At 41.1% G+C, this 15050-nt stretch overlaps 2 protein-coding genes across 3 annotated transcripts in view; one reads left to right on the forward strand and one right to left on the reverse strand.

The window, feature by feature from the left end:
• Nucleotides 1–11194, reverse strand: part of SCRN3 (secernin 3) — a 25386-nt gene extending 14192 nt beyond the window's left edge. For both annotated transcript variants that reach the window (XM_004703887.2, XM_045299209.1), the window contains exons 1-5: nucleotides 11161–11194; nucleotides 6672–6848; nucleotides 3093–3274; nucleotides 2066–2265; nucleotides 780–992 (exon numbers count right to left, since the gene is read on the reverse strand). In XM_004703887.2, coding sequence (XP_004703944.1) covers nucleotides 780–992; nucleotides 2066–2265; nucleotides 3093–3274; nucleotides 6672–6830 — 754 coding nt within the window. In that variant the 5' untranslated portion in view covers nucleotides 6831–6848; nucleotides 11161–11194. The remainder of the gene's footprint in view (nucleotides 1–779; nucleotides 993–2065; nucleotides 2266–3092; nucleotides 3275–6671; nucleotides 6849–11160) is intronic.
• Nucleotides 11195–11291: 97 nt separating this feature from the next.
• CIR1 (corepressor interacting with RBPJ, CIR1) overlaps nucleotides 11292–15050 on the forward strand; it is a 29328-nt gene continuing 25569 nt past the window's right edge. The window contains exon 1 of the mRNA XM_004703888.2: nucleotides 11292–11429. Within this exon, the coding sequence (XP_004703945.1) occupies nucleotides 11358–11429 (72 nt within the window). The 5' untranslated portion in view covers nucleotides 11292–11357. The remainder of the gene's footprint in view (nucleotides 11430–15050) is intronic.

A 15050-nucleotide genomic window follows, 5' to 3' on the forward strand; every position in this document is an offset into this window, starting at 1 on the left:
GTTCTGTAGTTTTCCCCATATAGATCTTTTGTTCTTTTAGTCAGGTATATCCCTAGATATTTCTATTTGTGTTTGGCTATTGTGAAGGGTACCACCTTTTTTATCTCCTCTTCTGTGGTCTTATCCGATGTGTCTAACAGTGGGATCAAACTGACAACAGCAACTCAAAAGAGTAGATAGGCACCTGGGCGGGGTGAGGGGGGCAGTGAATTTACGTTCCCGGGGGAGGAACAATTCAGAAAAGGAGAGTGAGAATGGTTGCACACCATGGCAAACGTAATCAATGTCATGAAATTATACAGAAAAACTTGAATTGGTGTTTGTTTACTGTGTATAGTCTCAACAATAACATTAAAATAGCTTTAAAAATTTAAACCATTAATAGCATTTTACTTTCAAGATTAGTGAACATATTCTGTTATCAAAATTTCGGGAGTCTTGCAGTTTCCACTCACTGATCTTATGACCGTCTTGCAACTGTTTAACAAAGTTCCCTAAATGTCAACCAATCAGAAATTGCATGCAGCATTTTTGGAGCTTTGTATATAAACACTTTATGAATTTGAACTCTTCAGAGTACTCATTTACTCAGTAAATGATACGTTGCCCAGTTGCAATTTGGGTATTAAATCTGCAGAGCAGTCTGTTAACAGTGTTCTGAGTTCTTTTTTGACTCACCTTTACTAAGGATAATTCCGGAAAATACATTTATCATTCTCACATTATACCGAGGCACACTGTAATTTTTCTTTCTGATATTACTTAAATGGTGAAATTACCTTTATGTTTATTCAGAAGCTTATAGCCCTCACAGTATCTGTCTGATGAAGTCAGCATCTTGGCTGTGTCAAGATAGGAGTAGGTTGCAGCAAAATCAAACTCCTTTTTACCATCCCACCAGCCTTTCTGCTTAGCATAGTTTCTCATGTCCTGATGCTCCCGGTCAATCTTGGTTGTTATAGAAAGCTGGTTAGAAATATTACGAACTCCCTCTGTTTTCAATGAGGAGGAGAAGAAACAAGAAAGGTCATATTTAACATGAGGTATCTCTTGCTAAGTGATTCTTAATTATTGTTTAAGCATATATCAAGACTTCTAAATTTTATGCCATGTGTATATGTATTGCAGAGTCAAGATGATAAAGGAATTACATTTTAATTAGGCTTTTTATTTTGAGATTCATAATGTAGTTGTAAGAAGCCATGCAGAGAGATTCTGAGCTTCCTTTATCCAGTTTTCCACAACGGTAACAGCTTGCAAAACTATAGTATAATACATGTCTGTATCATCACAGGTTTTGTTCATGTGCATGGAACAATTTCACCTGTCTTCTGACTAGTAAAACTGGAGAGTCCAGGAGACAAGCACACAGGAGGCATCTGCTATGCACTTAAACCCGACGCTGTGCTATAGTGCAGGAACACTGGTGAGAGTCAGGATCGAAAGACTTGAATTTCAAGTCTTTCATTCATATGCTTTGAGTTAGCCACTTTACATTTCTGTATTTCCTTGCTTGACAAATGAAAAAAACATACGAACACAAAGAAACCATGGAATAAGAAGACAAAAAAGAAAAGAAGAGCCTTCTAAACAGTAAAATTGCCTTGCTTTACTCAATGCTATTAGAATGCTATGTTTTCATTTATATACAGGCAAAAGCTATACACCAGTGCACACACAACAATGTATGGCTCCATTCTCCTTTCCACGCCTCTTAATCTATTCAGGGCAAAATGTTGGAGCTCAGCCCAAAGTGAAAAGAAGAAGAAATGGTAAAGAGTTATGAAGCAGTCCCCAAACACTATGAAACAGCGGAGACCTGTTGCAGAGAAGCCATATGTGGGTTGTACAAAATGTGCCCTCCCACTGATGACCCCCCTTTTTCTCTTTCAAAAAAGTTCTCGACAGTGTTCTTGCACTAGACGCTCTTCTTCCCCTGCCCCTGCAGCCCAATCCTTCACTGAACTAGATGATAAATCTTGAAAAACTATACAATGCACTTTCTTTACTTGCAGGGGTATTTTGTTATTGCAAAACAAATGAAATCACAGAAAATTTTCTGTACCTTGTACTTTCTCCGCTGCCCAGTACTTCCCTGCGGTCTCCACAATCCAGGCTTCTTTTCTATCAGCTATCAGGAAACTGTTGTGATAACTAAATTCCATACTACCCTCCGTACAATTTCCACCCTGGCCGTATTTTTCTAATAAATCAACAATGACATTGACGGCTTTTTCGGCTGTATCAGCTCTTTCGAGGCCAAGCCTAAAATTGAAAAGGAAAAAGTTCTCAGATTAAAATAAACATCCATTATTTTTCTTAAGTAATTTCATGCTCAGAAGATTTTGTGTTTGCCTTCAAAGTAAAGTTTCTTTTAAATTAAAAGATAAACTGAAGTCTAACGATTACACTTTGCTTTCTAAAATCAGTAGGAAATCGTGACAAACAAAGCTAGGGGAGTCGAATGATGTGAAAATTCAAATTTAGTAATTTGAAGAGCCGTGGTAGTATAGGGAGTTATGAGATGGGCAGCAAGTTGAAAGGTCATCAGTTCAAAATCACCAGCCACTCCATGGAAGAAAAATGAGGCTTTCTACTCCCATAAAGAGTTACAGTCTTGGAAACCGACTAGGGCAGTTCTAATCAGTACTATGGGGTCAGTGTAGGTCAGAAATGACTCGATGGCACTGAGTTTGAGTTTGGAAGACAAAGGGACGTTTAAAAGGTGTGAAAAAATTCCATTATCTTTTTAGCTTTATTTTTCCATGAACTTTTGAAGCCCCCTTATGTATGGCAAGCTACTTTGTCTCTGAGCCACAGACAGCTCATCTGTAAAATAAGGATAATGTGACAATTAACTAAGCTACTATATAATAAAGTACCTTATTTACTTCTAATGAACTATAACTTCTAATTCCTTCCTCCCAATGAATGACATTTGAACCTTAAAACTGGATACATATAATCTGGAGTATTCTTGGACTCAGATTACAATGCATCAAAACCAATAAATAAATAATGGGAAAGTGTAAAAGTCACTTTAAAATGTAGGTAAGTTTTATGGTACAAGAGTGTTAATAGAAAAGTAAAACCTGACAAGGTCCATGCCCAGCAGTGCTTCTTCATCACAGACTTCTTCTTTTCCCCAGACAGCTTCATTCCCAATGCACACTCCATGCTCATTGGCTCCCATTTCTGCCCCCCACAACCATGCTGGCCGACTAAGCACAACCGCACATGTCTCAGGAACCTGGTCAATTTCTATATACGTACACTGTAAAGAAAGTCAGCGCAACAAGCAGACAAACAAAATCCAGAATGTAAAACAATCGATCAGAAACCATGGCCATTATTTATTTATTTTTAAGTATAGGAAATAAAACTACATTTGAAATTTTAAATGGTAAAGGCATCACCCACAAAACACATATGAGGCTTCTCTACTATCCTCTAATTCCATTTTTCCATGAACCTTTTGAAGCCCTCTCATATGAAGGATGACCCCAATGCATTCATTCATTCAAATATCCGTGGAATCTCTGATTATAAAGCACTTGGAGAGATATGTTACTTACAAAGATGAAAAAAAATGAGTCAAATATAGATTTTTGCTTTCTAGAAACTAAAACTTGCACAATAACCTAGATACAACTAAAGCTGTATATAAGGGCCCTAAAGAGAAGTACAGATCTAGTAGTATAGAAACTCATGGATGGATGATATCTAGTTGTGAAATGTTGTGAAATGTGCAGACGAAGATGGATGTGAGTTGATGTTTATGAAAGTATTTCTTAACCTTGGTGTCTATTTTTCCTTGGTTAGTGGTAGAAGTACACATGTGTCCCCTTAAATACAAGGGTATTGCCATAGAAGTCTCTGACATATGATAAAGTCACCTATTAGGTACGTCAGCATTAGCAAAAAGAATGAGAGCCACTGGCTTACAAAATAAGCTAGATTTAATACAAAGATATTAAGAAGAAATACCCAGCGCACTGCCATCAAGCTGATTCCAACTCATAGCAGCCCTGTATTGGGTTCTAAGGCTGTAAATCTTTACAGGAGCAGACAGTCTTATCTTGCTCCCACAGAATAGAGAGTGGGTTTGAACCACAGGCTCAGGATTAGCAGTCCAAAGCTTACCTGACAGCGCTACCAGAATTGTTGTTGTTTTTCTAATAGAAATAGTATCCCAGATTTACAGTTTAGGAAAAAATAAAATATGTATGACCTAATATTTTTCAATCTAATATGTAATATAGTTTAACATTAGAATATCAATACGATAAAATCTAAAAAGTACATCACTTATCAATAGAAGCATAGTATGAAATTTTCACTTTAAGTTCCATGTCATATTTTTTTCTATGAAATTATTTTAAAGGTTCCCTTAATTATCTGTGTAGGAGTCCTGGCGGCATAGTGGTTACATATTGGGCTGCTAACTGCAAGGTCAGCAGTTTGAAACTACCAGCTACTCTACCAGAGAAAGACTGGGCTTTCTACTCCCATAAAGATTGACAGTCTGAAGAAAATGGTGCCGGCTAACAATTGGGAATAGTGTCTGGGGTCTTAAAGGCTTGTACTCAAATAAGCAGCCAGCTTTTATGATCCAAAGATGATAACTACAAAATATGAATATGGTGAGGTGGAAAGCATCAGAGCTAAAATCATGAACACCCAATTGGTGGAGGGCTCTGGGGGGCAGTGGAAATCCAAAAGCCATCTCAGAGCATCTAGTCAGACTGAGCCTCTGGATGATCCGCTCTAGGCACAGCCAAGAGCCTCAGCCATACTCTCAGGCAGAGACCACTGTGATCTTGACTCTGCTGGATCGAACTCGACACTTGGCCAGTTGACCACCCTATAGATGTGACTTTTATTTGGGGGGGCGGGGTCAAGTATCTCTTACTGGTTCCATAGCAGAAATTTCTCCCTTGGCTTTTTGAATGTTTATGTGGGTCTTTTCCTTCTAACACATTATTTGTATCTTTGTTTTTGTACCATTATGACTTTATCCTACCACCTTAGTCCAATGTGGTTTTTTATTGTTTTCTGTTGGCTCTCCCAGCGGTGAAGCACGAGAGGAATGGATGCATAATGACAATAACTGCAACAAGGGGATATAGGGAATACAAGGGTGAGGGTGGGAGGACGGGAGGGAAAGGGGATTTTGAGAGTAAGTATTGAAGGGAGGAGTGGGGAGGGTACATCAGAATGGACTGTGATTGCATAACTCAGCTTAAAGGCGATGTAACCATGGAGGGTGGGGGTGGGATGCTCTAAAATTGATGGGGTAATGATTGTATAATTTTCCTTGATATGATTGAACGATTGAACTATTAAATTGTATGATATGTGGACTACATCCCAATAAAGCTGTTGGGGGGAAAAAGCTGACAGTCTCCAAAGCTCACAGGGGCAGTTCTACCTTGTCCTATACGGTCCCTGTGAGTCAGGATAGACTCGATGACAGCGAGTTTGGTTTTTGGTTTCATTATCTGTATACCACCAAAGAAGTACAAAAGCTGTACACTGACTTGTTCTCACTAGGCCTAATAAGATATTTGTTTCATGAGTCGTGCTACTGCTATTCCCGGAGACTGGTCTGGTTTTCCTTTTCTACATCAAGCTGAATCCTTATGTTCATCAAACTCCAGCTGAAAGGCCATATGCTAAAGAAACCTTCCTTGGTGCAGCCTCTGATTCCTGGCTCCTTCTATGCTCTCACAGAGCAGACAGCTCTTACTTAAATTTAACATGCAGGCTGTCCCCTTGCGTGTTAGTTACACACACATGCTATTCTGCTACTAGCCTCTAAGCTCTGGGGATACCAGGGCTCAGAACGGATTCTTTCCAGTTAGATCCCCTGGTGAGAACGCGCTTTTCTACAGAATCAGGATGCATAGTTTAACAAGATCCCCAAATGATTATTATAATCCCTGGGTGATTCTTATGTTTCACGAGAGAGAATTTTGTTAAAACATAGATTTTGATTCAGTGTATCTGGGATGCAAATGCAAATTTCCAGCAGGGAGTCAAATGGAGTGAACTGGTTGGAAGCCCTGTGGAAGACAGACGGTTGGTCTTGACAGGGATCTGCATCCCTTGCTTTATCTGATATGCTGGCATACGGTGATGCTTGTTCAAATGCTTGTTCAAATACTTGATTGTTATTTCAGTTTCCTTCAAAACATAGAATTAAAAGACCTGAAGTACATTTTTGATTCAAATTCATTTTCTAATTTAAATTAGTGACTTTTTAATTTCGATCATCTCTGCCAGTGAGAGACTGAAGGATTGGTGGGAGAATCATCACCTTCCATTCAGGAGACTGGGTTTGATTCCCAGCCAATGCACCTGATGGGTAGTCCTCATTCATCTGTCAGTGGAGGGTTGCATGTTGCTAGGCTGCTGAAACCAGACTAAGTGGACTAGGAAGAAAGGCCTGGCACTCTACTTTGGAAAATGGGCCAACAGAAACCCAGCGGGTCACAACAGTCCAATCTACAATGACCATAGCAGTGCTTCATTGCTTTTTGCATGACGTCGCCCTGAGGGAGGGGCCAACTGGATGGCAGCTGGAAGAGAACAAGTGTCTGCCAAGTAGCTAGCTCCTGATGGAAGTAACCCATTCAAGAAATGTTACTAACGACATGCCTTTCACTTACCTTCAGACGCTCTCCCACGTTATTATGAACTGCAGCAGGAAAATAAACAACCTCCTGTACTTCATCACAGAGTCTATCTGAATTTTTTCCAAAAATAATGCTGCTATCAACTGTTGCTGGAGGTAATGCCACGAAGGTGTCACAGGAACAAGGCTCCATGCTGCTGTTTGATAAAACCTAAACACTGTACGTATGTTTCAAAAGAAAATAGAGTTTTAAGTACGTATATAAGAATTTACCATGGTGTAGTACTACTGTATCTAATAATGAGTACTTATAAAAGTTCTAAACCCTATACACTATGGAACAAAAATCATTAAGAAAATTGCTTAGGAATTAATATTGTACTACCATGTGACAGGTAGGTTTATTGTGCCAACCTGGCCAATAGGAACATGTGGGGTTAAGGTCACAGTTTGGTTGGAGGGCAAAGAGATAAATGGCCCAGCCAGGCCCATGTCTCTCTCTCTCTCTTGCTCTCTGGTAATCAGACCAACAAGCGGCTGCTTTAGCTAGTTCTCTGCCACAACTTGTGAAATACACACCTGTGGGGCAGCCAACCCGTGGATAGTGTTGCTAGAGCTGGAGGTTCCTTCGAGAACTGTTTGCTGGTGTGTACTACTGGTGTGTACATTGCTTGAGTTCGAGGCTGCCGGATCCTGTTGTCTTGCATTGCTTGAGTTCAATATCCCACCCAGGCCTGCTTCCCTAACCTCCTGAAATGCTGACTGTTGGTAACTGGCCTTGTTATTTGCTGCCTGTGGCTGGACTGCCTGCATTGCCCTAGGGAATCAACTATCTGCTTCCTTGACCTTGGACCCAGCAGCCCTCATGAGTTGAAGGACTTCCAGTATATTAACTGTTCCATAGAAGTGAGTTGAACTGAGGAGCCCTCTGTACTGCTGTGTGGACTAATTAGCTGTTAGATTCCATATATATATATATTCATAAGTGTCCTGGTTTTGTTTCTCTAGAGCAGGGGTTCTCAATCTTCCTAATGCCGCGACCGTTTAATACAGTTCCTCATGTTGTGGTGACCCCCAACCATAAAATTATTTTTGTTGCTACTTCATAACTGGAATTTTGCTATTATGAATTGCAATGTAAATATCTGATATGCGGGATGTTTTCATTGTTACAGATTGAACATAATTAAAACATAATGATTAATCACAAAAACAATATGTAATTATATATTGTGAAATATTTATTCCTAATGACAAATCAATGAAATTCTGTCTTAAAGCATGGTGTAGCATGGGTAACAGTCTTCACGCTGGGTACTCGGATATGGGCACATCTGCCTGTGGGCAGACCTGCCTGGAGACAGATAGAGGAGCGGTGTCTTGGTTCCTAAGACCATCAGAAATGTGTGTTTTCTGATGGTCTTAGGTGACCCCTGTGAAAGGGTTGTTCGACCTCCAAAGGGGCCGTGACCCACAGGATGAGAACTGCCAAGTCTCTAGAGTCTAGAGAACCCTGTCTAACACATGCAATAGTCAATTTTTTTGGCACAGGACAGGGTGAGGTTTCGTTCTGTTGTACAGAGGGTCGCTATGAGCCTGAACTGACTGGACTGAATCTTAACAACACAAGAACCAATTAAGAAAATGGCAATGAGAAGTTCCTTCTCCTACGGTATAGGCCACATTTATCCTCCAAGATCTTTCTCTTTTAAAGTCTATCGCCTGATTCTCCTTTCCTTAGTCCATATTTGGGACCGCCATTGCCTAGACACATAGCAGCTGAAAGGCTTGGTGATCTGTGGTCAGAAAGATTTTTTAAAAGCCCCATTACTGTCTAGTTCATTCCAACTTGCTGACCCTACAAGACAGAGTAGAAATGCCCCATAAAGTTTGTGGAATGGTTGGTGAGTTTGAACCACCTACCTCTGTTAGCAGTTGGTAACTATGGACCAATCTGATGCAGAAAGCCAAGGCCAATCGAAACAGTGACTCCTGAGATCTGCTCAACCCATAAAATCCAGGGCAGAGAGGTTATGATGACTACTTTTGGAGATGTCAAAGGAGCAATCTGGATATATTTTCGCAAAGGACAGAAGATAATCATGGGAGTTTATTGTCAAGAAGATTTATGAAAGCTGGCGATATCAAGGGCTGTCCTATGATAATTTCATTGAGAAATATTACCCTGCCACCCTATAGCCTTAATCTTGCCCCTACAGACTTTTGTTTCCCAGATTTAAAAAAAAATTAAGAAATTTGATTTCAGACTCTGGAGTATGCCAGAACTGCCGTTTAGGCCTGGTATAAATAGGAGAGCATAGTTCTTCAGGAGAGGGTTAACCAAAACAAGAAACTCACAGCCATTAAGTTAATTATGACCCATGGTCATAGTAGGAAAGAGTAGAACTATCTCGTGGGTTTCTGAGACTATCTTTCTCCTTCGGAACAGCTAGCTGATAGATTAGAACTGCCAACCAGGAGGTTAGCAGCCCAACACAGGGAAGGGTTAGAGAAACGGAAGGTGTATAGATAGTGTATAGACATAATTGGAGGATAGATATATCAAGAAACAATAGCTTCACTTTTTGGTACTTTTGCTTAATGAAGCTTTCCATGATTTTAGAGCAATAATTTTTTACTATGCCTATGTGTGGTGGACAGTGAGGTCCTTGAGAGCGAGGAGTTAAGTGTCTGATGAACCTTTACATTTTCAATGCTGGAACTCATGTTAGGGGGAAATCCTATAAACCCAGTATTTACGCAAAGGAAAGAAGTCTGATTTGAGTTGGAGAAGAATGAAGATTATAAGACTGGCAAAACTGAAGTTGTGAAAGAGATTCAATGATGAAGACAGCTACAAAGATAGTAACATTCCAAGTTATTGGTATCTTTAAGAGAGCATTTGTATTCATAATTTGGTTATAGAACTGAGTGTGTTATGTTTTATTTCAAATTTCGAAAATTTTAAATCCTAAATATTAGTAGCACACTTCATTCAGCGTCTTATACTTTTAATATTGTTGCCAGGACAGGAAACTACTTTAGGGCCATAGTGTGTAGTGGTTACATACTGGTTGGGTTGTGATCCCCATGATCAACCATTTGAAAGCACAGACTCGATGGCGGCAAGTTTGGCTTCTGGTTTAGTCCCATTTTTTTATAATCACCGAATCCTAGCATTACCTTATATTGGCAGATGCCAGCAATATTTGGGGGAAATTTTAAATCTAACCTTTCACTAAAAAGAAAGGAAAGTTACTCAAATAAGAATCAACTCCAGCCTGCAACTCAAGGGTTTTTCTTGCTTTGCTTTTCTTCAGTTTGTACTTTATGTCCCGAATTCTTCTACTTTTGTTTCCTTTAGCTCCATAACCACTGCATAATTTTCAGGTGCCGTGTAATCTAGAGGAGTCCTGGGGGAGTAATGGCTATGCATTGGGCTGCTAACTGCAATGTCAACAGTTTGAAACCACTAGTCACTCTGCAGGAGAAAGAGGAGGCTTTCTACTCCCGGAAAGAGAGTCTCAGAAAATCACAGGGGCAGTTCTACTCTGTCCTGCAGGGTGACTGGGAGTCAGATTGATTCAATGGCAGTGAGTTTGGTTTGTGTTTAATCTCCCTCTTCATGACCCCTACATCACTAATAAAAGATTCTATCTCTTGAGGCTCTGATGAGAATGTAATAATATTGAAGGATTCTGCACTGTGCATATAGAACATACTAGACACTTGAGAGTTGCTCTTGTTAACTGACAGAAAATTAAGTCCTCAGAAAGGGCTTATTTGTGACATGGGGAGGTAGGTCGCCTCTGAAAACCCTGGGGTCCCAGGGACCATCAAACTACATTGGGTGACCTCAGTTGTCTACCTGGAATTGTAGAAATTATTCAGGCTTGGAGCCCATTGAGGAGGGGAAGTCCTGAGAACCTTTTGGTAATTTGTTAACGAACTCCCAAGCATTTTCACCAGCAGTCTGCTTTTGTAAAGACTTATCACCCTATGGGGCAGTTCCACTCTGTCCTATCCGGTCGCTGGGGGTGTTTTCAAAGGAGCCCCCGGGGCACCGTGGTTAAGCTTTCAGCTCTAAGTTGGCAGGCCACGATACTAGTGGCTCCTGGGGAGGAAGACTTGACCATCTGCCCAGGAGAAATTATGGCCTGGAAAATTCTTTGACCCTTGGGCTCACCATGAGTCTGAATTAACTTACAACCGCACCTAACAACACACACGCATTTTCAACGCTGTGGCAAGTGCCCTGCAGCAGGGGTCTGCCCCGAGGAGACACCCAGGGTGTACAAAACGTCCCGCGTGTTCCTCGCCCACAGGTTGTGTTAGAGTGAGCGTTCACAGCACAGGTGAGTCGGCCGACGCAGAACAGTTGTGTGGCTCGCAGGACGCGGCGTCAGAAAGCAAACGCCTCCGCGCCACCAAAGCCCCTCCACCCCGCAGCGCCGCGGGGCAGGCGGGCCGTCCTCTCTCCCGGGCTCATTATGCACGCCCCGCCCCCGACGCCCGCCCCTCACCTGGCCTCCGAGCTTTTCCCTCGGGCAGAGGGGAAGGGGCGAGGCGTCGACGGCCGCGACGCGACACCGGAAGCTGTCACCTTTGACCCCGGAAGTTCCCGCGTTCGCCGGAAGCGCCATTCCGGTTAGGCGGCGAAGTTTGTTTACGTTCGGTCCCCGATCGGAGAGAGGCTGCCTTCCCCGGTTCGGACTCCAAGATGGGGAAGTCCTTCGCCAACTTCATGTGCAAGAAAGACTTTCATCCCGCCTCCAAATCCAATATCAAAAAAGTGAGTGGGCGAGCCCGGGCGTGTGCGCCGGGGCTCTGGCCCGCGAGGGCTGCCTCCTGCGTCTCCTCGCCTGCGAGTGGTGGTGTCTCTGGCGTCCCCGGGGCTGCGACCCTCTCCCGGGCCGCACGCTCTCGTGCGCCCTTCCTGCGCCCGCTGGGCGGACTGGTCCGCCACGGTTACTGCGCGGAGCGCGGGGAGAGGGGCCCTAGCGATCCTTAGAGACTGGGGTGAGGGTCCCTCGGTGCTTGCTCCACCGATTCTCATTCGGACATTTGCACCCAGGCGGGGCCCCAGTTTCTTAAACGCTGCCCTCCTGTACCAAGATGACGAACTACCTGTTTGTTTAAAGTTAGTTCTTAAAAAGAGAAGCAAATGGTGCATCTCTATCTTCACCGATAATGTAGTGTCTGTGTGCTGACCTTGTAGAAATGTAGCGCTTTTTAATAGCCAAGGACAAGCCGGCTGGGTGCAGTACTGAAAAGACATACTGCAAATACCCATTATTTGATGGAAAACAGAACGGGGGAGTGGAAGGAGTATGGGCTAGGGAATCAGGCCTGGATTCTAGTTATTTTAACGTAGTTGCTTTGAGCCCCGTGACCGTGGGGGAAATATTTTAAGATCACTTATCATCAGTCTCCTAACCAGTACATTAAGAATGATCTCACCCCGTGAGATTTCATAAAATAGTGGCAATAAAGGATCTGGACCAAAGTACGGTAGGTCCCTATCTCAGTACCTGTCACGGAGAGGAGGTGCTCAGTGAAATAAATACCTACTTATAAAGATGAACTTGAGGGCTTTGTTTTTTATTAAACCATTATAACCATGCGACTTTAATGAACCACCTTCACTCCCTAGACCAGTAGTTCTCAACCTTCTTTGGTTCTTGCCCTCCTAGAGGACCTTCCTAGATCGTTTCCCTTTCCACTCACCCACTCCCAGTCCTCTTAACCACCCATAAGCTTTGGACTCTATACATTTGCCACTTCTTGTCTTTTCATCTAAGCAAGGCCATGCAATATTTCTTCTTTTGTGAAGGGTGTATTTCACTCAGTATCATGTCTTCCAGTGCCATCCCTATTGTAGAATGTATAAAGGCTTCAAACTCTCCTACTGTGTGAGTGATATTCCAAATTTTGTGTGTCCGTTACTTGCTCATGGGCAGGTAGGTTGTTTCCACCTTTTGGCTACTGTGAATAGTTCTGCAGTGAACTTTGGTGTACAAGTTTCTTTTTGAGCCTGCTTTCGATTCTTTTTGATCTATCTGGGAGTGCAATTGCTGGGTTGTGTGATAGTTCTTTTTTGTGTGTGAAACCACTTCACTGTTTTCCAAAATGGTTATTCCATTTTGCATTCCCACCAGCCGTAGATAAGGATTCCAGTTTCCCCTTTAGTTTTTCTTTGCTGTTGTCGTTTGGTTGGTGTGTTGATGGTAGCCATCCAGTTGGAAGTGAAATGATAACTCATTGTGGTTTGTGGTTTTGATTTGTAGCTACCTCTCTGATGACTTTTCCTTTGTTTGATGGCCTTTTTGGTGAAATGTCTACTCTTTGTCCATTGTATGATTGCATTATTTGTCTTTTTATTGTGGTACATATATTTTGGTTATTAGATTCTGATTGAATATATGGTTTACAAAGATATTCACCCTGTCTTTTCTCCTTTTGGGATTTGTCTTTTGCTATTTATTATATTTGAAAATCCATTGTTGAGAGTTAGCCTGGTAGTGTTGCATATGCTTTTTTTTTCATAATTTTAGGATTTTCGTTTGCACATTTAGTTCCTTTATTTATTTCCTTACTTATTACTTGTTTTGTGTATAGTTTGAAACAAGGATCCTGCTTCATTTTCTTCATGTGGAAATTCAATTTTCCCAGCACCATTTATTGAAGAGACTCTTCTTTCCCCTCTAAATGAACTTGGTGTCCTTGTAAAAAAATCAGTCAGTTGACCAGAGAGGTGGGGGGGGGGGGCTATTTTTGTACTTTCAATACTATTCTATTTTATGTGTCTAGTGGTAGCCAGTACCAGACTGTTTTGATTATTGAAGTTATGTAGTATGTTTTTAAATCAGGAACTATGATTTTTCTACTTTGTTCTCTTTCAACATAGTTTTAGCTATTTCTAGCCTCTTGCCATATGAAGTTTGAGATTGGCTTTTCTATTTCTATAAAGAAGGTTGTTGGAGCTTTATTAAAATTATATTCAATCTGTATATTGCTTTGGATAGTATTGACATGATAACAATATTAAGTCTTCCGATCCATGAACATGGAACATCTTTAATCGCTTCAGAGAGACCTGGTGGTACAGTGGTTAAATGATCTGCTGCTAACAAAAAGATCAGCAGTTCGAACCCACCAATCCCTCCCTGGCCAAAAGATGGGGCAGTCTACTTCCATAAAAACTATGCAGTCTTGGAAACTCTGTGGGGCAGTTCTAGTCTGTCCAATATAGAGTCAAGATGAGTTGGAGTGGGGTTTTGGTTTTTTTTTTGGTTTTTTTTTTGGTAATCTCTTTCAGTAGTTTTTTTTTCTTCACAGTTTTCATCATATAAATCCTTCACAAGTCTAATTATTTTAAGGTAGTTTACTCTGAGATACTGTTGTAAACAGAAGTGTTTCCTAATTACCCTTTCATATTTCTCATTGCTAGTGTATAGAAGAAACTCAACTAATTTTTGTTGACCATGTACCTTACAGCTTTACTGAATTTCTCAATTAGATGTAGATATTTTCATGTGAACTCTGCAGCTTTCTATATATAGAACCGTATCATTTGTGAATAGAGAGAATTTTACTTCTTTGTCAAGCTAGATAGCTGTTACTACATTTTACTGTCCTTTTTTTCCTCTTCCACTGTTGTAGAGTCATACTCACAGGAGTATGAGTTGAGTCTAACTCACAGCTCCCAGAGACGAACTGACTCCCTACAGGAGTTCAAGGGTATAAATTTTTATAGGAGCAGACATCCTCATCTTTGTTCTACAGGGCACTTGGTGGTTTTGAACTGCCAACATTGTGGTTAGCAGTCCATTGCATAACCACTGTGCCATGAGGGCACCTACATTTTCTTGTCTTACTGCACTGGTTAGAACATCTAACAAACTGTTCACTAAAAGTGATATGTGTATTCACCTTTGTCTTGTTCTCAATTTTAAGGACGAAAACTCTAAGTCTTTGTTATTAAGTTATCTGCTGGCTTTTTATATATCCTCTGAATCATATTGAGGAATTTCCCTTCTATCCCAGTCTTCTTTGCAGTTTTCACCAAGAAAAATGTTGGATTTTATCAGATGCTTTTCCTGCATCCGTAGTGAATGAATTGTTCTTTCCTTTGTTTTATTGATGTGTTATATGACAGTCATTGATTTCCTAATGCCGAACCATCCCTACATTTCTGAAATAATATCACTTGGTTATGTTTTTTTTTAATAGGTTTTAGTTGGTGTGTTTGTTCTCTTGGTACTGAATAATCAGATTTTTCACTTATTTCATCATCATTTTTCAAGGTGCATAAGGGTATAGAAGTTTTGTACCTAAAGGAACTTGGTAATCATCCAGCCCCACCTCCTTATTCCATAAAATATATATATATTTGCCAGTGTAAGATATGACA

This window comes from Echinops telfairi, unplaced genomic scaffold (genome assembly GCF_000313985.2).
Source record: "Echinops telfairi isolate 266 unplaced genomic scaffold, ASM31398v2 ScPeMD7_4;HRSCAF=17, whole genome shotgun sequence".
In the NCBI taxonomy this organism is placed as follows: Eukaryota; Metazoa; Chordata; class Mammalia; order Afrosoricida; family Tenrecidae; genus Echinops; species Echinops telfairi.